At 44.2% G+C, this 21,410-nt stretch overlaps 1 protein-coding gene across 1 annotated transcript in view; it reads right to left on the minus strand.

Moving 5' to 3' along the window:
• CEP162 (centrosomal protein 162) overlaps window positions 1-21,410 on the minus strand; it is a 177,086-nt gene that overhangs the window by 72,484 nt on the left and 83,192 nt on the right. Inside the window, exons 7-9 of the mRNA XM_040350048.1 lie at window positions 15,201-15,310; window positions 7,887-7,917; window positions 1,351-1,464 (exon numbers count right to left, since the gene is read on the minus strand). Coding sequence (XP_040205982.1) covers window positions 1,351-1,464; window positions 7,887-7,917; window positions 15,201-15,310 — 255 coding nt within the window. The remainder of the gene's footprint in view (window positions 1-1,350; window positions 1,465-7,886; window positions 7,918-15,200; window positions 15,311-21,410) is intronic.

A 21,410-nucleotide genomic window follows, 5' to 3' on the forward strand; every position in this document is an offset into this window, starting at 1 on the left:
GACACAACAATATAGTTTTCTGTGTGACAGGTTTACAATACACAGTGAATTTCTGTGTTCTGGACATGTGCTCTAAAATGCAACATGTTTGCATTTTTTCACACATAAACAGACGTAAACATTGATAAACAGAAAATAGTCCTTTAAATTCACATTATGCAGAAAAATGCACGTTAAAAAAGTTGGCAAATCACGTATAAAATCACACTTATATGTACGTACAGTATATACTTGCTTATTTTCAGCTCGCTCCGGTCACATGACCCCGTGTCTGCCAGCGGCGGATGCAGGGGAATGGAGACCGCGCCCAACAATGGCTATGAAAGCCAGGAGTAATGACGTCACCCATGAGCTCCCAGGGTGCAGCAGCTGTTGGTGGTCCCTCTACTTCCCTGTAGTTGAAGGTGGCTGACACAGGGGAGCTGGATCACACGACCAGACCAAAGTGGGCTGAAAATAGGTATTATATACAGTACATATTTTTTACAGAGGTTAGTTAGTGTAGGCGCTAAGAGGGGGAGGGAAACATTTTAACACTAGGTAGGCTTTCTAGTTTAACTCCTTCATGCTGTGTATATGCAGCCTCACTGCCTTGTGCTTTTTTATTCTTTTTACGTGGGGCCGCATATATGTGTTTCTTCTTTTGTGCTGGGAGCATGCTGCATGGCGCACTCCAAGCACAGAGACCAGGGTCTCACGAGAGCCCCAGGCCTTGTACCAATCATCAGGCCCCAAGTCTCCCATTGTCTCTTTCTGTGAATTGAGAAAGATAATTCAATGTATCTTTCTCGTTCCTTGCAGTAAGAAATAATAATAATAATAATAATAATAAAATTTTTTTTTAAACAAATAAATATTAAAAAAATAAAATACTTAGATCAAGGTTTGATCTAGGACAGCGCCAGGGTTAGTGTTTGGGTCAAGTAAGGGTCAAAAGTCCCAGGTCAGGGTCAGCATATTTTAGGTACAAATAACACACACATATGTGGTATTGTTGCGATCATCAGGAGCAGGAGAATTTATTTTAGGTCATTCTTTGGTGGTATGTTATGGTAGTAACAAGAAATATACAGCTAAATTACTATTTTGGGACAGTTTTCCTTTGATAATGAAACTGTCACCATTCTGTTCTACGGGGCAGCAAAAAAGATAAAAGCGATGGCAAAAACAGCATAGTGGGCCCTACTTATAATGAAGCGTGGATACCACAGTCCATTGGAAAGTGAAGTGTTTGGGTCTACATTAGGTCTGCGGGGTTGGTAACCACAATGTGATAAACGATCAAGGAAAGTATGGAATTCTTCAGCTAGGTTTTTAAAATCTAGTATATATGAAAGGACTACAACTTACCTGTGCCCATGGCCTCACTGTTCCCTTGTGGTGTGACTGATTCAGGGTCTTCTGGCGTTCGCTGTAAAAGCTTTTGAGTATCAATTGTGGAATCCATTGAGTCAAGCAACAGGACTAGAATGTAAAATAAATGATGACAAGTGTATCTCTAATACAATCTGTATGCACGATGCAATGTGAAATAAAGCATGCAAGCGATATTACCACAATTGATAACATTGTTGTGGACACTATGCCAAACGATGTATACAAGGTGTAGTACGCCTTTGTCTTTCTGGCCCTCAGCTACTACCCTTCATACTTGCTGTCAATTGCTGACCATCAGAACAACAATAGTTTTGCTGGCTAAATACTGTAGCTATGCATTTGTTTTTGTTTTTTTGATAGCTAGACCCCGTTTGTGTGCTAGGTTGACAATGCTCCTACATAGATACAGAACAGTGAACACTTACATCTTAGGACATGAAATGTGTTGTTGTTGGCAGGATTACCAAGTGAAAATAAAGGAAAGAAAAAGCCTTAAAACCGGTATTAATCTCAAAACCAAAAATTTCTTGCAGCTTACCAATCATTTGATGCGGTGGCTGCATTGTTTTTGTTTTTTGTTTTACTTTTAACCTCTGTTTTTACCTGGTGATCTGGCCAGTAACACACCTCCTGTATTAAAATGCCCCCACTCTGGAGGAAGGAGCACAGCAGACAGCAGCATTGTCTGTCTGGGGTGAGGGTAGGGTTAAATGTATTAGCAGATTTAAATACACTAACATACACTTATAGCAAATAATTTTTTTTCTCTTTTGGGATAAAAGTTTTATGTGAATAAAGCTGATTATTGTATGCACCCCAGCTAGTGGTAAATGATTTTCCTCATCCTTGTAAACTGACACATCTAGAAGGGAGCTTTTTCTTAGGCCGCGTACACACGATCAGTGAACTGAACGACTGAAGGTCCGTTTTCATCAGTCCAAACCGATCGGTCAGTTATCCTTCGGTCAAAAAATTTAGAACTTGCTTTAAAATATAACCGATGGACGCCTAACAGATAGGTCAAAACCGATCGTTAGTACGCAAAAGCATCGGTTAAAAACCTGCGCATGCTCAGAATCAAGTCGATGCATGCTTGGAAGAATTGAACTTCGTTTTTTTCAGCACGTCGTTGTGTTTTACGTCACCGCATTCTGACACAATCAGTTAATTAACCTATGGTGTGTAGGCGCATCAGACCATCAGTCAGCTTCATCGGTTAACCGATGACCATGGTCCTTCGGACCGTTCTCATCGGATGGACTGATCGTGTGTACGCGGCCTTACTGGCTGAATCACCTTATGAAAATGGAAAATTGAAAGCCTAAAACAAAAGAAAACCAATGCATCCATTACACCTAAAAAAAATAAGCTGCAATATAATAAATGCTTTTGGGTTTAATACGGTTTATAAAAAAATAAAAAGCCAATGTAGCCACCACATATAAGGATATTTAAGCTCCAATAAATTGCATTTTTCTTCTTGGGTAAAGATGTTTTCACTTAAAGAAAGGTTTTCTCTTATTACAATGACAAGAACAATGTTAACCAGTACTTGATAAATTTGGCATTTTCACTAGATGAAAAAGCTTTTTTTAAATCTAAAAATGTTCATTGTGCCTCAGCACAATTAGTACCCTGAAAAATGTGTAGCTTGTCTAAAATTCCTCCACTTAACGACCGCCGCATGTATATGTATGTCCACAGAATGGCATGTACAGGCAGATGGGCGTACATGTACGTCCCTGCCTTTCCGCGGGTCCGATCGGGACCCCCCCCCCGTAAATGCGGCGGTCGTAAATCGTCGGGGAGCAATCCGGGATGAGGGCACGGCTATTCGTTTATAGCCGCCCCCTCGCGATCGCTCCCCGGAGCTGAAGAACGGGGAGAGCCGTATGTAAAAACGGCTTCCCCGTGCTCCACTGTGGCGGCTGCAACGATCGTTTGATCCCTTTTATAGGGAGACATGATCGATGACGTCAGACCTACAGCCACACCCCCCTACAGTTGTAAACACACACTAGGTGAAACATAACTCCTTCAGAGCCCCCTGTGGTTAACTCCCAAACTGCAACTGTCATTTTCACAATAAACAATGCAATTTAAATGCATTTTTTGCTGTGAAAATGACAATGGTCCCAAAAATGTGTCAAAATTGTCCAAAGTGTCCGCCATAATGTCGCAGTCACGAAAAAAAACGCTGATCGCCGGCATTAGTAATAATAAAAAAAAAAAATAATAATAATAAAAATGCAATAAAACTATCCCCTATTTTGTAAACGCTATAAATTTTGCGCAAACCAATTGATAAACGCTTATTGCGATTTTTTTTTTACCAAAAATAGGTAGAAGAATACGTATCGGCCTAAACTGAGGGAATATATATATATATATATATATATATATATGTTTTTGGGGGATATTTATTATAGAAAAAAGTAAAAAATCTTGAATTTTTTTCAAAATTGTCGCTCTTTTTTTGTTTATGGCGCAAAAAATAAAAACCGCAGAGGTGATCAAATACCACCAAAAGAAAGCTCTATTTGTGGGGAAAAAAGGACGTCAATTTTGTTTGGGAGCCACGTCGCACGACCGCGCAATTGCCTGTTAAAGTGACGCAGTGCCGAATCGCAAAACCTGGCCTGGGCTTTTAGCTGCCTAAAGGTCCGGGGCTTAAAGCGGAGTTCCGGCCACAATTTCACTTTTTAAATATAAATACCCCTGTAATACACAAGCTTAATGTATTCTAGTAAAGTTAGTCTGTAAACTAAGGTCCGTTTTGTTAGGTTGCTACAGCATTTAGACACTTTATAAAATAGAAATTGACTGGGGCCATCTTAAGTGTGGGCATCATGAAGCCAGACTGTATGACTTCCTGGATTTCATCCTTGCACATGCTCAGTGCTGCACAAGCAGTGTAATAGTTTTCAGATCAGGTTTCAGCACCTGTACTGTCCAAGTCACATGATTCTTTGAGACTGGGGAGTGCACAGACTCCTGGAAAGTTACACCCACTACATTCCCAGGAGTCTGTGCGGTGTAGGTTAAGCACCTAGGTGCAGGAAGTGGGAAGATTAACTATTCTGCCTAGCAACAACACTTTGAAGGCATCTAAAAAAATTTTTTTTTTTAAAACTACTGATGTAATGTTATATTTATGGGTGGAACTCCACTTTAAGTGGTTAAAAAAAAAAAACTAACTGTACATCCTGTTATGCGAGGGTGCCTAGGCATTACTATAACCTCATAGCTATACAACTGCAGTGTGAGATCTACGGCACTGCTACATCTGACTCCTAATGTCACCAATATTTGAATAGGATTTGGCGATATGCTACAGTTAGTTCTCCTTACTAAAGGCTTAGACATAAGGAAACAAAGCTCTGTTCCCAATGAGATGGCCAGGGGCTCACAGAAACAAATGTAGGGCAACGTATGGTATTTCAGCTTTAGGGAGACCATAGGCAATACTAGTAACTAATAATACACAATTTCCAGAGTTGAGTTACTCTTTAACCACTTAACCCCCGGACCATATTGCTGGTCAAAGACCCAGAGCACTTTTTGCGATTCGGCACTGCGTCGCTTTAACTGACAATTGCGCGGTCGTGCGACGTGGCTCCCAAACAAAATTGGCGTCCTTTTCCCCCACAAATAGAGCTTTCTTTTGGTGGTGTTTGATCACCTCTGTGGTTTTTATTTTTTGCGCTATAAACAAAAATAGAGCGCCAATTTTGAAAAAAAAATTATATTTTTTACTTTTTGCTATAATAAATATCCCCCAAAAACATATAGAAATTTTTTTTCCCCTCAGTTTAGGCCGTTACGTATGCCTACATATTTTTCGTAAAAAAAAAAATCGCAATAAACGTCTATTGATTGGTTTGCGCAAAAGTTATAGCGTTTACAAAATAGGGGGTAGTTTTATGGCATTTTTATTAATATTTTTTTTTTTTTTTTACTAGTAATGGCAGCGATCAGCAATTTTTTTCGGTACTGCGACATTATGGCGGACACTTTTGACACATTGTTGGGACCATTGGCATTTTAATAGCGATCAGTGCTATAAAAATGCATTGGATTACTATAAAAATGCCACTGGCAGGGAAGGGGTTAACACCAGGGGGCGGGGAAGGGGTTAAGTATGTTCTAACTGTAGGGGGGGGTGGACTGACTAGGTGAAATAACTGATCGCTGTTCATACATTGTATGAACAGACAGTCAGGCATTTCTCCCCTGACAGGACCGGGAGCTGTGTGTTCACACACACACAGCTCCCGGTTCTCGCTCTGTAACGAGCAATCGCGGGTGCCCGGCGGCGATGGCGCCCACCGGGCACGGAAGTGAGGGACGAGCGGGGGGGCGCACACGCTCCTCCGGGGCGCACGCGCCCCTAGTGGCCGCATCAAGAGCCGACGTAGAGCTACGGGCTCTCGTGCAGGGGAGAGCCCGTAGCGGCTGATCGGCAAATAGTTAAAGCGAATGTAAAATTTCAGTACTTACCTGCTCTGTGTAGTGGTTTTGCACAGAGCAGCCTGGACCCTAATTTTGCGGGTCCCTGGCTGGAGCTCCTGGCCCCTCCCCTCCTGTTGAGTGCCCCCACGGCAAACAGCTTGCTATGGGGGTACCCAAGCCGAGCTGCAGCTCTGTGTATCCATTCAGACACAGACACAGACACAGAATTTGCAGCATTTGCCCAAAAAATGCATTAATTTAAAAGGAATAAAAAAAAAAAAAAAATCATAACTTTCCTTTGCATGCTATAAATCAATCTCTGGAATAGTCTGCGCTGTCCCATTGTCTAGTCCCCATGCACACAGTTAGAAAAAACGAGCTACAAAGCCACTACTAACGCCAGGAAAAAGCGGCTGTAAAAAGGTGCTTTAAGTAGCTTTTTGCATTGGCGTTAATGTGCGTTAGGTCGCGTTAGCTTTTAACATCGTTTTGCGGCTTCTATTAAAAATCAATGGTTCCCTAAGAGAGCCATCTTAACTGATCCGACTTTCAGTCCATTGATTTGAATAGAAGTCGCATCATCATGGTCTGACGTGTGGAATGCGACTTGTGCTCTGAGGATCTTGAAGGGCAACCCCACGCCTAAATGAGAAAAAAAAAAAAAGTGTACCCCTACCCATTCACCCCCCCCCCCAAAAAGGCAGTGCAGTGTAAATAAAAATAAGTCCTTTATTAAAAATCTTCCTCCAGTCTTCTCCGCGGTGATGTCACAAGGGGGCGGACTGCATAGTGATGTCACCGGATGGCCACACCCCATGGCTATATAAGAACCAGCAGAGAATGAAGATGGAGACAGTGTTGGAGGGAGGACACTAGTGGAAGATTTTTAATAAAGGACTTGTCAAAACCATCCCTGGTTTTTATCTACACTACACTGCCTTTTTTGGGGTGAATGGGTAGGGGTACAATGTACACCATACTCATTCACATAGGGGGGTGGGACCTGGGGGCCTCCTTGTTAAAGGGGGCTTTTAGAGTCAGTGTTAATTTTGGCAGCAAATTTAGTTTTATAGTCTTAGGACTAAAATGGCATTTTCGTTTTAGTCATATTTAGTCTACTAAATCTCCAGGACATTTTAGTTGGCTAAAACTCATTTTAATCATCTAAAATCAAATGGGTGTAGTTAAATTGTAATGCATTATTTAAGCATTTCTCTACAATTTTCAAACTCATTATATACTGCTGGAGTGAAAAATTGAATATGTTATTATTTATGTTATTGAGGTATGAACATGCACTACAGACCAGTGTTAATTTTTACATCAAATTTCAATTTAGTTTTATTCTTTTGACTAAAATTACATTTACGTTTTAGGGGGGCCATGCCTGTTTTCTTTTAATCTGAACAAAAAGCGGCGTGGGGGTTCCCCTTCAAGATCCTCAGAGCATAAGTCGCATGCCACAAGTCAGATCACAATGATCTGACACTCAGGCAACTTCCATTCAAATCAATGGGCTGAAAGTATGATCAGTTAAAACGGCTCTCATAGGGAACTATTGATTTTGACATACTAAGCCACGTTTAACAGCGTCAGACGTCTTTACAGCTGTAACGCTGGTCTTCAAAACCCTGAGTTTTTTAGCAGCTTGAAAACGCCTATGCAACTTATACCGCCCAAAAGTCTGCATTTGCATGAGTCCATAGAATAACACAGAGAGGCCTTTTAAGCTGCAAAAAATAAATAAAAAAAAAGCAGTTGCAAAAATGCCCTGGTGCATGGGAACTTCGAACTCTAAAACGTGCATGTTTGATACACTTGGGAATGAAGCAGAGACCTAGCTTATAGGAGAAGACAAACCAGTAGGCTGTCACCAGTTTAATAACCCCCTGATATTGCTATGAGTAGGTTGAAAGTAAAAAGGAGACAAAAGGGGGTTTCAAAGCAGCAGGCTATGAATAGTGGTTGGTTATTGGGCTATAGAGTGTGAATTATAGGAGTTTCTCAACATCTGTACTACATCTTTTATTAAATACTGTCTACAAACACACACTCACCTTTGGCAAGCATTTCATGCTTTTCTTCTTCCTAAAAGGTTAAGAAAAGCATTTTAATCAAAGTGGTTTTAAGTCAAGATAAATTGATCATTATTGTTATTTATCCTAAAACACATAGTTGCGCTCACAAATTTACACCTTGGCTAAAGCTGTAAGTTGTGGACCATCAATCAGATTAAAAACCCTTAGTTCTTAAAGTACATCTGAACCCCAATGTTGCCCCATTTTAAACAGAGCAAGGAATATAGGAATGAAATCTTTCCGATGTAAGGGAATTCCCCTCTTAGTTGTCATGTGTGACCATTGAACGATTTCCCTTCTACTCCTGTTCTAGTGGCAACTCAAAATATTAGATTTGCCTTATTTATTTATTTTTTTAAAGGGAAAATGTTATTGTACATATTAACAATATCATACAAGGATACCACACAGTACACATTTTCGTACATTATACGTCAAGTACATCAACAACTAATCATAGAATCATACAGTTTTCAGCCCGGATCTTGAGACACACTGCATGTTAAAAAAAACAGAAAAAACATGAACCATAAACAGAAATCATATTGGAAAACTATCACCTGCCTCATACCATACCCCCAATGTACAAACTACTTAACCCATCCAGCGCCCAAATTGGTTATAGGCCTCCACCCACCGCTCAAGCCGCCTCTCCATTGCTAATCTTTATGCCACTGCCTCTTCACCCGATACCCTTTCCACCCATCTAGCCCATACTTTATCAAATTTTTTAGGACATCCTCTGGCAATGTAGGTCAACTTATACATCGGCACGGCCCTGTTTACCAGGACCACCCATTCTTGCGGGGACGGGGGTGACGGATTCTTCCATTTAAGGGCCACCGCTTTCTTAGCGTAGCAAAACAGTACTCTAAGCAGATTCTTCTGTGAGTTCGATATTTTCTCCTCTTCCAGGTCCTCTAAGAGACATCTGGCTGGGGAGTAAATGTTCGGCGGCTCCATAGTATCCTCCAGAAATTTTAATATTTCTCTCCAGAAACTCTCCACCCGGGGGCATAGCCATACCATATGAAAGAAATCAAGCTCCGCTGTGTGACAGCGAGGGCAGTCTGATGATTCCCATCTACCCATCTTGTGTAGACGCTTGGGAGTATAGTAAATCCTATGAAGATAGTTGAACCGAGTCAACTTGTCTCTAGCTGAGATCATCGAGGGTACCAGCGTGTCCAGAGCCTGCGACCGCGTATCTTCCGTGAGGGACGGTATATCTGCCTGCCATTGTGTCAGCACCCTCCTCATTCTAGGAGAAGATGTCAACAGCATAAGTTAATATTTAGAAATCAACTGTGTATGTTCCCCATCAATTAGTATCTTTTCAACTTTAGAAGGGGAGAGCGCCACCACCCCCCTGCCATATTGGGCATTTACCGCATGACGCAGCTGAAGGTATCGAAAAAAGAATGTGTTGGGGACCCCATATTCCGATTTCAAATCCACAAAGGTCCTAAAGACCCCGGGCCAGATTCACGTAGAGCGGCGCAAATTTAGTTTGTCCTAACGTATGTCAGTTAAGTTAAGGCGGCTCAATTTTGTGACGTAAGTGCCGTATCCACAGAGCATTTGCACCCAAATGTGCGCCCACGTAACGTAAATACTGAGGCGTAAGGCGGGGTTATTGCAAGTGGGAAGGAAGTGGGCGTGCTCCATTGAAATGAGCCGTGACCCCATGCAAATGAAGGGCCGGCCGTACTGCGCATGCGCGCACGAATCTGCACCTCACTGGGCATGCTCAGAACTCGGCCCGGCGCAATCAGTGAGATAGGAAAAAGGCCAAGCGTACTTAGCGAGATACGCCCTGTGTATAAATAGCCCCACACAAACGCCCTTGCATTGCAAAAGTACATCCCTGTGTTCCCTTTCCTAAAGCAAGTTGCTTTTGCTCTGTTTGTTGGTGAGTGTAGTATTGTTAGATTAAAGATTTATAGAAGTAGGAGATTGTAGTAGGTGTTTGTTTTTGATTTTGTATTAGCTGTCTGCTTGTGTTGTTTGATTTTGGTGTCTGGTTTTTGCTGTTTGATTTTTGTGTGTGTTTGTTCTGTGTCTTTTTGTGTGTGTTTGTTCTGTGTGTATTTGTGTGTGTTTGTTCTGTGTGTATTTGTGTCTGTTTGTTCTGTGTGTATTTGTGTCTGTTTGTTCTGTTTGATTTTTGTGTGTGCTTGGTGTTGAGTGTTGGGTGTTATGGCACCAAAGAGAAGGAAGCTGAACTTCTCGGTGCGTGAGAAGCACTTAATTGCAAGGGCCATCACCCGATTTGGGCGATATTTACATGGCCCTGAGAGCCGGGACACCTCCCCCGGCCAGGAAGAGGGCGATCATTCAGCAGATTACGGATGAGATCAATGCGGAGGGGGGGGGAGACAAGGACCCCCAGTGGGATCTCTAAGAAGATCAATGACCTGAGGAGCCTGGTCCGTGACAAGCTGGCCAAGATAAATGCCCATGCCAGGGGCACTGGAGGAGGCCCATCCTGCACCGTAAGGTGGACTGAGGAGGAGCGTGCAGTGGCCCAGTGCTTCCATAGACAGCAAGTGGTGGGCCTGCCTGGCTTTGACTCAAGAGGAGGGCGTGAGGACAGGTAATTTTTTTTCTATCTGGCGAGTAGCATGTGGGTGGGGGAAGGGAATATGTGCCAAGTGTGTGGATCCTCCAACCTGTGTATGTTTTGTGTCATCCACAGATGGCCAGGAGATTGCTGGGCCATAAGGCCAGTCCCCACCATCCCCCGGACACCAGGCTGCTGAGGAGCCCCAAGAAAGCCAGGAGTCCCCAGGGCAGGGGAGTGGCCACACCTCACCTCAGGAGGAGGTTGAGGGGGAGGAGGATGAGGGGGGGGGGAGGATGAGGGGGGGTCGTGGATGATCGGATGGACATTGCCAGGGAAATCCTTGTGGGTTTGCAGGAGGATCCCCTTGTGGCTGCCAGCAGTCAGGCCTCCATCAGGGGTAGCCCCTCCCACTCCTCCCCCAACAGGGCTCCCCCACAAGGGTCTCTCTCTCCCCTTCCCTCAGGCCACAAGCCTCAGCTGCAAGCAGGAAGGGGTGGGGGGTGGCCGAGCTCCTGCCTGCAAATCTGCAGAGGGACCAGGCCCGACAGACCCAACATATGGGTCAGGTCAACCGGACTTTGGCCCAGATGGAGGACAGCCTGGGCTCCATTAAGGAGTCGGTGAGTGATGTGGGCACAAACTTGGTGATGTACATCAATTGTTTCAACGACCTGCAGGCCGCCACAGCAGGCGTGGCCCTGGAGGTGTCTGCCCTGACCCAGGCTGTCAACGCCAATACACAGGCTTTCCAGGCCAATACGGCAGCCCTCACTGTGGGCCTGACCAGGATCGCCGTGGCCTTGGAGGCCAGGCCAGCAGGTGACCAGCCACCAGGGGAGGCTCCTCCTTCCCCTGCTCCCCCCCCCCATGAGTCTCCCCTGGTTGGCCGTGGCCGGCCCAGGCGTAGCTCACGCCGCCATTGATCATTTGGGATGTTCTTTTTTTTTTTTTTTTTTTTATGATTTATTTTTGATCTACTGTGATTATGATTTGTTTTATGTGTGTGAATGATGTATGAATGTGGGGGTGACATTCCTGGTGAAAAAGGGTGTCACCCTCAGTTTTGGTGGAGTAGGGATACCCAGGACCAGGGAGAAGTGATCCCAGGTCCATGTGAATGGTGTATGAATGCACAGTGACATAATTGGAGCCTTGGCGTGGCGTTGCTGCTCCCTAATACCATGTGGTTTACTTGGGTCTAATCCAATTCGATGTGCATGTGGTGTGTGTGTGCTAGGGACCACAGTGGGTGTGCATGCATGCATTCTCATTGTGCCATGTTTAATGTGTGTGTTTACTGTGCAAAGATGCCTTCTGCGAGGCGTCTCCTGGCTGCTGTTCCCTCAGCAGACCGGGTAGAGTTGGTCAGGGGGGGATTGTCTGGTTCGGGGGTCAGGTCATCACGTATGTCAATCTCCAGGCCCCTTCTCACTGTGAAGTTGTGCAGCATGCACCGATGATCTGGCACACAAAGTCTGGGAAATACAACAGGGTACCCCCAGACTTATCCAGGCATCGGAAACGGAACTTCAGGAGGCCAAAGGTGCGTTCCACCACTGCACGGGTACGTATGTGTGCAGCATTGTAGTTTTCCTCCCCTGGGGATTGGGGGTTCCGGAATGGAGTCATGAGATGGGGTCCAAGGGCATATGCAGAGTGACCTGGAAGGGAAAAGACAGGAGGATGTTAGTCATGCATGTGCCCCTTGTGATGTCTGCATCATGGGGGGGGGGGGGGGGGACAGTCATGCCTGACACCCATGTCACTCAACAACCAGCCAGCTGTCCCCATACACGTTCTGTTCAAATTGTCTTTGGATGTCGCTTTGACGGAATATGAAGCTGTCATGGCTGGATCCTGGGTGTTTGGCACGGACATGCCATATGAGGTATTGGGCATCCACTATCACCTGTACATTGATTGAGTGCCAATGCTTCCTATTGCGGTACATGTGCTCTGTCTCATGGGGGGGCTGTAGTGCCACATGTGTGCAATCAATAGCCCCCACAGTGCGTGGGAATCTGGCAATTAGGTAAAAATCTGTCATTGTCTTCATCCGCTGGACCTCCTGGGTGGGTTTGATGATTTGGTTGGCCATGCGTCTCAGGATTGCAGGGACAACCTGGTGCACACATCTGCTAATAGAGGATTGTGACATCCCAGCCAACAATCCACTTGTGCGCTGAAAAGAGCCAGTGGCCAGGAAATGGAGTGTTGCCAGTACCTTGATCAGTGGCTGCACTGCATGTGAGCGGTGTATTGGGCTAGTGATGTCATCCTGCAGGGTTGTGGTTATTTCCAGGAACAGAGGGGATAGGACACGATTGCCTCCGCCGATGGCTCCGGTAAGCAGCAGAGAGCGCCAGAACGCGGCGGGAGGGGGGCCCTCTCCCGCAACCAATTAAAGTAATCTTGCAGCAAATCCACCGCAGAGACCACTTTTATCTGAAAGCCGACCGCCTGCTAAAGAAGTGGATACTGTGGTTATGGCAGCTAGCTGGTGCCATAACAACGATATTCCACTTCAAACAGGCGACGTAGAACGACGTCGAGAGGTCAACAAGTGGTTAAAAGGCAGCATGAAAATACGATTTATGCACATAAATTAACATGCTAGTATCTGCAGCATCTATAGTCTTAGGCTAAATTCACACCTGAGCGTTTTCAAAGTCACACAATTTTGGTGAGATTTATACCGTGTTTTTGCTGCGATTTTGTACAGGTCACCAATGTAAAAGGCAGAAAAACGTCTAAGCTCAAAAAAGAACACACGCTTCTTTGGGGCAGATTAAAGTGGATGTAAACCCAATTCATGAAATTTGAGCTGGGCACATATATCTTCTGCAGTATTTTATCTCTCTTCAAAGAGCCAAGTCCTGATAACTCCTGACAAATTCTCTCGACACATCAGATAAAAGCAGCCTGAAATTTCTGTCAGGGGAGGTTTCTAAAATAGATTAGCAGGGAGCTGGCCCTGTTACAAAACACCTCAGAGTCTCTTCCTATGATGAGAGGTAGTGTGTGCCTTTCCTCCAATCAGCATTTTTAGCTATCTTGGCTGTATGCCCAGACATCACACTCTGTGTTACACTGGAAGAGAACATTTCCTAACAGGATCTGAACATTCTAAACAGTATATGAATGTGAAGACAGCAGATATACATGTAAAACCTAAGTAGGGAGATTTGTTTCATCCCTGTGTATCATCTGAGGCTGTCCACTTCACTGGGTGGATGGAGGGTTTTCATCCACTTTAACCACTTCCATACAGGGCAGTTATACACACATCCATACCAGGCCTATTCTGGCACTTCTTTACTACATGTACAAATCATATTTTTTTTGCTAGAAAATTACACAGAACCCCCAAACATTATATATGTTTTTTTAGCAGACACCCTAGGGAATAAAACGACGGTCATTGAAACGTTTTATCTTGCACGCCATTTGCGCAATAATTTTTCAAACGCCTTTTTTTTTGGAAAAAAATTGTTTCATGAATTAAAAAAAACAACAAAACAGTAAAGTTAGCCCAATTTTTTTGTAAAATATGAAAGATGATGTTAAACCGAGTAAATAGATACCTAACATGTCACGCTTTAAAATTGCGCACACTCATGGAATGGCGCCAAACTTCGGTACTTAAAAATCTCCATAGGCAACGCTTTGAAATTTTTTACAGGTTACCAGTTTAGATTTATAGAGGAGATCTAGTGCTAGAATTGTTGCTGGCACTCTAACGCACGCGGCGATACCTCACATATGTGGTTTTAACGGCGTTTACATATGTCTTGCGTGTGCGTTCGCTTCTGCGCGCGAGCTACTGGGGACAGGGGCGTTAAAAAAAATTTTTTTTATTTTTTTACCTATTTATTTATTTTTTTACACTTTTTTTTTAATTTATTATCACTTTTATTCCTATTACAAGGAATGTAAACATCCCTTGTAATAGGAATGTGTGTGACAGGTCCTCTTTATGGAGAGATGCGGGGTCAATAAGACCCCACATCTCTCCTCCAGGCTGGAAAGCATGAAATCGGTGAAAAAAAATTCACCGATCTCATGCTTGTGGTTGCTTAGCAGCCGCAATTGCGGCTTTGTTTACTTACGGGGACCCGGGCGTGACGTCATCACATCGCGCCCGGGTCCTCCGACGGTCATAGAGATGACTGGTGACCATCTGGTCACCAGTCATCTCTGCTTCCTGCCAGCGCCGGACGATTCGTTCTCCGGGCCCCCGATGGCACGGGAGAGCCCGGAGAAGCACCGGATGCCGGCGGGAGGGGGGGGATGTCCCCTCCCGCCGCCTGTAATAACGATCTAGCGGCGGAATCGCCGCTATGATCGTTCTTACGTTGTGCAGAATCGCCGGCAGGAGAGAAGGATATCTGAATGATGCCTCTCGCTGCAGGCATCATTCAGATATCCACCCGGAAAGCCCAGGACGTCATATGACGTCCTCCTGGATCGAGGAGGGGTTCCTGCCGCCGTCATTTCACAATGACGCGGTAAGGAAGTGGTTAAGGAATTTTTCAGGCATTTTGCTTCAGATACAAAATGCTCAGATGTGAACATGTACCATTGAAATTAATGGGATTTTGCTTGTTGGGCATTTTACAAGCGTTTTATGAGCTGAAAACACTCAGGTGTGAATGCAGCCTCAGTTACAAACTTGCAATTGCCCATCTGTCCAGAAAAAGATAACAAAAAAAAAAAAAGAAACCAACCAGATTATTCACTTTGTTTTTGTTTTCCAGACCACCATTTTCTTCCTGTGAATTTCTGACAAGGTGGCTGAGAGATTCAGGGTCATCTTCAAAGTCCTCGCTGTAATTTCCTGTGAGAAAAGTGTTACATTAATACGGTGACATGATTAATTTCTAACTGCAACAACATTTTCTTTTCCTTTTTTCTAAAGACAGGTTGCTACTGGGGAATATAATAGACTATTACAAACTAAAATCTAGCCGTCTAGATTTTCTAGCAGTTTATATTTTCAATATACACTGAGCAACACTTTTGTGTTTTCCCTTATTTATCACATGCTGAATGCACAGATCTATGACTATTTCTATGTACACAAAAGGCCTATTACTCTCAAACATTGTTCACAAAAGCTGTCTAAATCTGTGTTATGTCCCTTTCACACTGGGGCGGGAGCAGCACCGGCAGTAAAGCGCCGCTATTTTTAGCGACGCCTTACCGCCAATTTTGCAGCGCTATTCGGCCGCTAGCGTGGCGGTTTTACCGCCGCTAGCGGCCAAGAAAGGGTTAAGCCCACCCGCAATGTGCCTCTGCAGAGGCGTATAGCCGCGGTGTCCCATTGATTTCAATGGGCTGGAGCGGTATACACACCGCTCCAAAGATGCGGCTAGCAGGACTTTCTTTACCGTTCTGCTAGTGCACCGCTCCTCAGGCTTTCACACTGGAGAGACAGCAGCGGCTGTTTAGGGTCGGTTTGCAGGCCCTTTTTTTTTTTTTTGCGCAATAGCGCCTGCAAACTGCTCCAGTGTGAAAGGGGTCTTGGTGAGCACTTCTCCTTTGCCGAGATAATCCAACCACCTCACAGGTGTGGCATATCAAGATGCTTATTAGACAGCATGATTATTGCACATGTGTGCCTTAGGTTTGCCACAATAAAAGGCCATTCTGAAATGTGCAGTTTTACTGTATTGGAGGGAGTCAGAGGGGTCCGAAAACCAGTCAGTATCTTGTGTGACCACCATTTGCCTCACACAGTGCAGCACATCTCCTTTGCATAGAGTTGGTCAGGTTGTTGATTGTGGCCTGTGGAATGTTGGTCCATTCCACTCTTCAATGGCTGTGCGAAGTTGCTGGATATTGACAGGAACTGGAACACGCTGTCATATACGCAGATCCATAGCATCCCAAACATGCTCAATGGGTAACATGTCCGGTAAGTATTCTGGTGATGCAAGAACAGATCCTTGCAACGTGGGGCTGTGCATTATCATGCTGCAACATCAGGTGATGATTGTGGATGAATAACGCAACAATGGGCCTCAGGATCTCGTCACGTTCTCTCTGTGCATTCAAAATGTCATCAATAAAATTGCACCTGTGTTCATTATCCATAGCCTACCCATACCATAACCCCACACCCACACACCACAATACACTCTGTCTGCCATCTGCCCTGTACAGTGAAAACCAGGATTCATCTGTGAAGAGAATACGTCTCCAAAGTGCCAGATGCCACCAAATGTGAGCATTTGCCCACTCAAGTCGGTTACGATGACGAACTGCAGTCGGGTCGAGACCCCGATGAGGACAACGAGCATGCAGATGAGCTTCCCCAGAGCCGGTTTTTGACAGTTTGTGCAGAAATTCTTTGGTTATGCAAACCGATTGTGGCAGCAGCTGTACGGTTGGCTGGTCTCAGACGATCGTGGAGGTGAAGATGCTGGATGTGGAGGTCCTAGGCTGGTGTGGTTACACGTGGTCTGCGGTTGTGAGGCCGGTTGGATGTACTGCCAAATTCTCTGAAATGCCTTTGGAGATGGCTTATGCTAGAGAAATTAACATTCAATTTAAGGGCAACAGCTCTGGTGGCATGCTCCCTCAAAGCTTGACAAATAGGGGCAACACACAAAAGCGTTGCATTTATAATTTTGCTCAGTGTAGTATTTAGTGCCAAGAATTTATTTATGTAATGCACCCGTGCTAGCCATTCTGTGCCATTAAACCCTTTTATTTTCCGTACTTCTGTTTTTTGAACCTCTATTATGGTCCGTTCATGATGGGCAACCCTTATTGACTAACAGACATATTCAAGTGGAAAGTGGGAGTGGGTTAAAACTATACTATTAATGTATTTACTTATCATTCTGACAGTTACCTTCAAATTTTCCTTAAAGGAAACCTGTGACTAAATATTTTTGAATTGTATGGTCAGACTGAATTTCCCAAATTTGTCAGGGGTTCAGTTTGAAAAGCTTATGCAAGAATCTTTACTTAAAAAAAAAACACTTATATTTCTATCCTTACAGTGGATATAAGAAGTCTACACACCCCTGTTAACTACTTGCCGACCAGCCACCGTCGGTTTATGGCGGCAGGTTGGCTTCCCTGCACGAATCGCCGCAGCTGTACTATGGCCGCTTTAAGGGGTAAAAAGGGGCACACGCACACCGGAGCTCCGAAGCCAATGCGCGTGGCCGTGATGTCTACTGGCGACCCGCGATCGCTCCTCAGGGAGCCAGATCCCCATTCTGACAGGGCATAAGAGAGAGATCTGCTGTTCCTAGTGATTAGGAACAGCGATCTCTCTCTTGCAGTCAGTCTCATCCCCCCACAGTTAGAAACACCTCCCAGGGAACACATTTAACCCCTTGGGGTCCTATTTGGTAGACGCTATAACTTTTGTGCAAACCAATCAATATACACTCATTGCGATTTTTTTTGTAACCAAAAATTTGTAGAATACATATTGGCCTAAACTGATGAAGATTTTTATAGAGCAAAAAATGAAAACCGCAGAGGTAATCAACCACCACCAAAAGAAAGCTCTATTTGTGGGGAAAAAAGGACATACATTTTTTTGGGGTACAGTGTTGCACGACTGCGCAATTGTCAGTTATAACAACGCAATGCCGCATCACAAAAAATAGCCTGGTCATTAAGGGGGCAAATCTTCCGGGCTGTAAAGTGGGTAAAACAGATGTGTAAAAAAAATGAGCCAAAGATAAGTAATTTCAGAACTTTTTTTCACCTTTAATGTGACCTATAAACTGTACAACTCAGTTGACCAACAAATATTTTAGGTGGAGGTAAGTAAAAAGAAAAATATGGGTGTACAAGTGTGCACACCCTTAAACTAATACTTTTTTGAAGCACCTTTTGATTTATTTACAGCACTCAGTCTTTTTGGGTATGAATCCATCAGCATTGCACATCCTAACTTGGCAATATTTGCCCACTCTTCTTTGCAAAAACACTGCCAAAAACTGTCAGATTGCGAGGGCATCTCCTGTGCACAGCCCTCTTTAGATCACCCCACACATTTTCAATCGGATTCGGGTCTGGGCTCTGGCTGGGCCTTTCCAAAACTTGAATCTTCTTCTGGTGAAGCCATTCCTTTGTTGATTTGGATGTATGCTTTGGGTCGTAGTTATGCTGAAAGATGAAGTTCGTCTTCATGTTTAGCTTTCCAACAGAAGCCTGAAGGTTGTATGCCAATATTGACTAGTACTGGTATTTGGAACTGTTCACATTTCCCTCTACCTTGACTAAGCTGAAGAAAAACAAATCCAAAGCATGATGCGGACACTACCATAATTCACTGTGGGTATGAGGTTCTTTTGGGGATATGCAGTGTTTTTGCACCACACATAACTTTTGGAATTATGGTCAAAAAGTTCAACCTTGGTTTCATGAGACCATAACACATTTTCCCACATGATTTTGTGAGATTTCAGATGTGTTTTTGGAAAATTTAGCTGGGCTTGCATGCTGTTCTTCGTAAGAAAAGGCTTCCATCTTGCCACTCTACCCCATAGCCCACACATATGAAGAATACAGGAGATTGATGTCACATGTACCACACAGCCAGTGCTTGCCACATATTCCTGCAGCTCCTTTAATGTTGTTTTAGGCCTCTTGGCAGCCTTCCTGACCAGTTTTCTTCTCATCTTTTCATAGATTTTAGAGGGATGTCCAGTTCTTGGTAATGTCACTGTTGTGCCATAGTTTCTCCACTTGATGATGACCGTCTTCACTGTGTTCCATGGTATATCTAATGCCTTGGAAATGTATTTGTACCTTACTGCTGACTGATACATTTTAACAATAAGATCCCTCTGATGCTTTGGAAGCTCTCTGCGGACCTTTGCTGTAGAATGCGGCTTTGGAAGCCCTCTGTGGATCATGGCCTTTGCTGTAGAATGTGACTAAGAAAATGTCAGGAAAGACCTGCTAGAACAGCTGAACTTTATTTGGAGTTGATCAGAAGCACTTTAAATGATGGCAGGTGTGTACATTGTGGGGGAAATGTGCGTCTTATGGAGCGAATACTGACCAGCAGAGCTGCCGATAGGGGGATCGTTTTCCGTGGCAGAATGATGCCCTATGCATCTCTCTGCCCCAGCTAAATTCTGTTTCTCCCCTGCCTTAAGCTGCTATAGGGAGAGAAACAAAAAAAGGTATTGTTCTTTATTGTTCAGGATCAGCATTTACAAGTAAATCACGTAGGCATTGTTATGTAAATGGGGTCGGCCACCACAATTCATTTGCAAATCACGCCCCATCCTCTGCATGCCACCCACCTAGAGGATGTAAACAGCATACAGGTGAGCATAGGGGGCATGTAGAGGTAATAAAAGAGGGGGGCCTGAGGTGAGCAGAGGTGCAGAGTTTAATGAGAAGGAAGGGTTGCAGTACAGAGGTTAAAGTAGGGGTTTAGGGGACAGAGGTTAGCAGATGATGAGTTTGAGGGGCAGAGTTGTACTGAGAGGGAGCCAAGAATGCAGAGATTAGTGGAGTTTTTCACACCTGAATTTGGGGATCCTCTGCCATTCCTCCTTGCAGATCCTCTCCAGTTCTGTCAGGTTGGATAGTAAACGTTGGTGGACAGACATTTTTAGGTCTCTCCAGAGATGCTCAATTGGGTTTAAGTGAGGGCTCTGGCTGGGCCATTCAAGAACAGTCACAGAGTTGTTGTGAAGCCACTCCTTCGTTATTTTAGCTGTGTGCTTAGGGTCATTGTCTTGTTGGAAGGTAAACCTTCGACCCAGTCTGAGGTTCTGAGCACTCTTGAGAAGGTTTTCGTCCAGGATATCCCTGTACTTGGCCGCATTCATCTTTCCCTCAATTGCAACCAGTCGTCCTGTCCCTGCAGCTGAAAAATGCCCCCACAGCATGATGCTGCCACCACCATGCTTCACTGTTGGGACTGTATTGGACAGGTGATGAGCAGTGCCTGGTTTTCTCCACCCATACCGCTTAGAATTAAGGCCAAAAAGTTCTCTTGGTCTCATCAGACCAGAGAATCTTATTTCTCACCACCTTGGAGTCCTTCAGGTGTTTTTTTTTTTACAAAACTCCATGCAGGCTTTTATGTGCCTTGCACTGAGGAGAGGCTTCCGTCGGGCCACTCTGCCATAAAGCACCTGACTGGTGGAGGGCTGCAGTGATGGTTGACTTTCAACAACTTTCTCCCATCTCCCGACTGCATATTTGGACCTCAGCCACAGTGATCTTTGTGCTCTTCTTTACCTCTCTCACCGAGGCTCTTCTCCCCCGATAGCTCAGTTTGGCCAGATGGCCAGCTCTAGGAAGGGTTCTGGTCCTCGCAACCATCTTCCATTTAAGGATTATGGAGGCCACTGTGCTCTTAGGAACCTGAAGTGCAGCAGAATTTTTTTTTTGTAACCTTGGCCACAATTCTGTCTCTGAGCTCTTCAGGCAGTTCATTTGACCTCATGATTCTCATTTGCTCTGACATTCACTGTGAGCTGTAAGGTCTTATATAGACAGGTAAGTGGCTTTCCTAATGAAGTCCAATCAGTATAATCAAACACAGCTGGACTCAAATGAAGGTGTAGAACCATCTCAAGGATGATCAGAAGAAATGGACAGCACCCAAGTAAAATATATGAGTGTCACAGCAAAGGGTCTGAATACTTGGGACCTTGATTTTTCTTTAATAAATCTGCAAAAATGTCAACAATTCTGTGTTTTTCTGTCAATATGGGGTGCTGTGTGTACATTAATGAGGAAAAAGAACGTAAATGATTTTAGCAAATGGCTGCAATCTAACAAAGAGTGACAAATCTAAGGGGGTCTGAATACTTTCCGTACCCTCTGTGTGTGCATACGGTATATATAATATATATATTTATTTATTTATTTTACACACACATATACATTCTTCATCTATTTACCTATACTATCAAAATGTGAGGTAACACACACACACA

Source organism: Rana temporaria, chromosome 4 (genome assembly GCF_905171775.1).
Source record: "Rana temporaria chromosome 4, aRanTem1.1, whole genome shotgun sequence".
Classification (NCBI taxonomy): domain Eukaryota; kingdom Metazoa; phylum Chordata; class Amphibia; order Anura; family Ranidae; genus Rana; species Rana temporaria.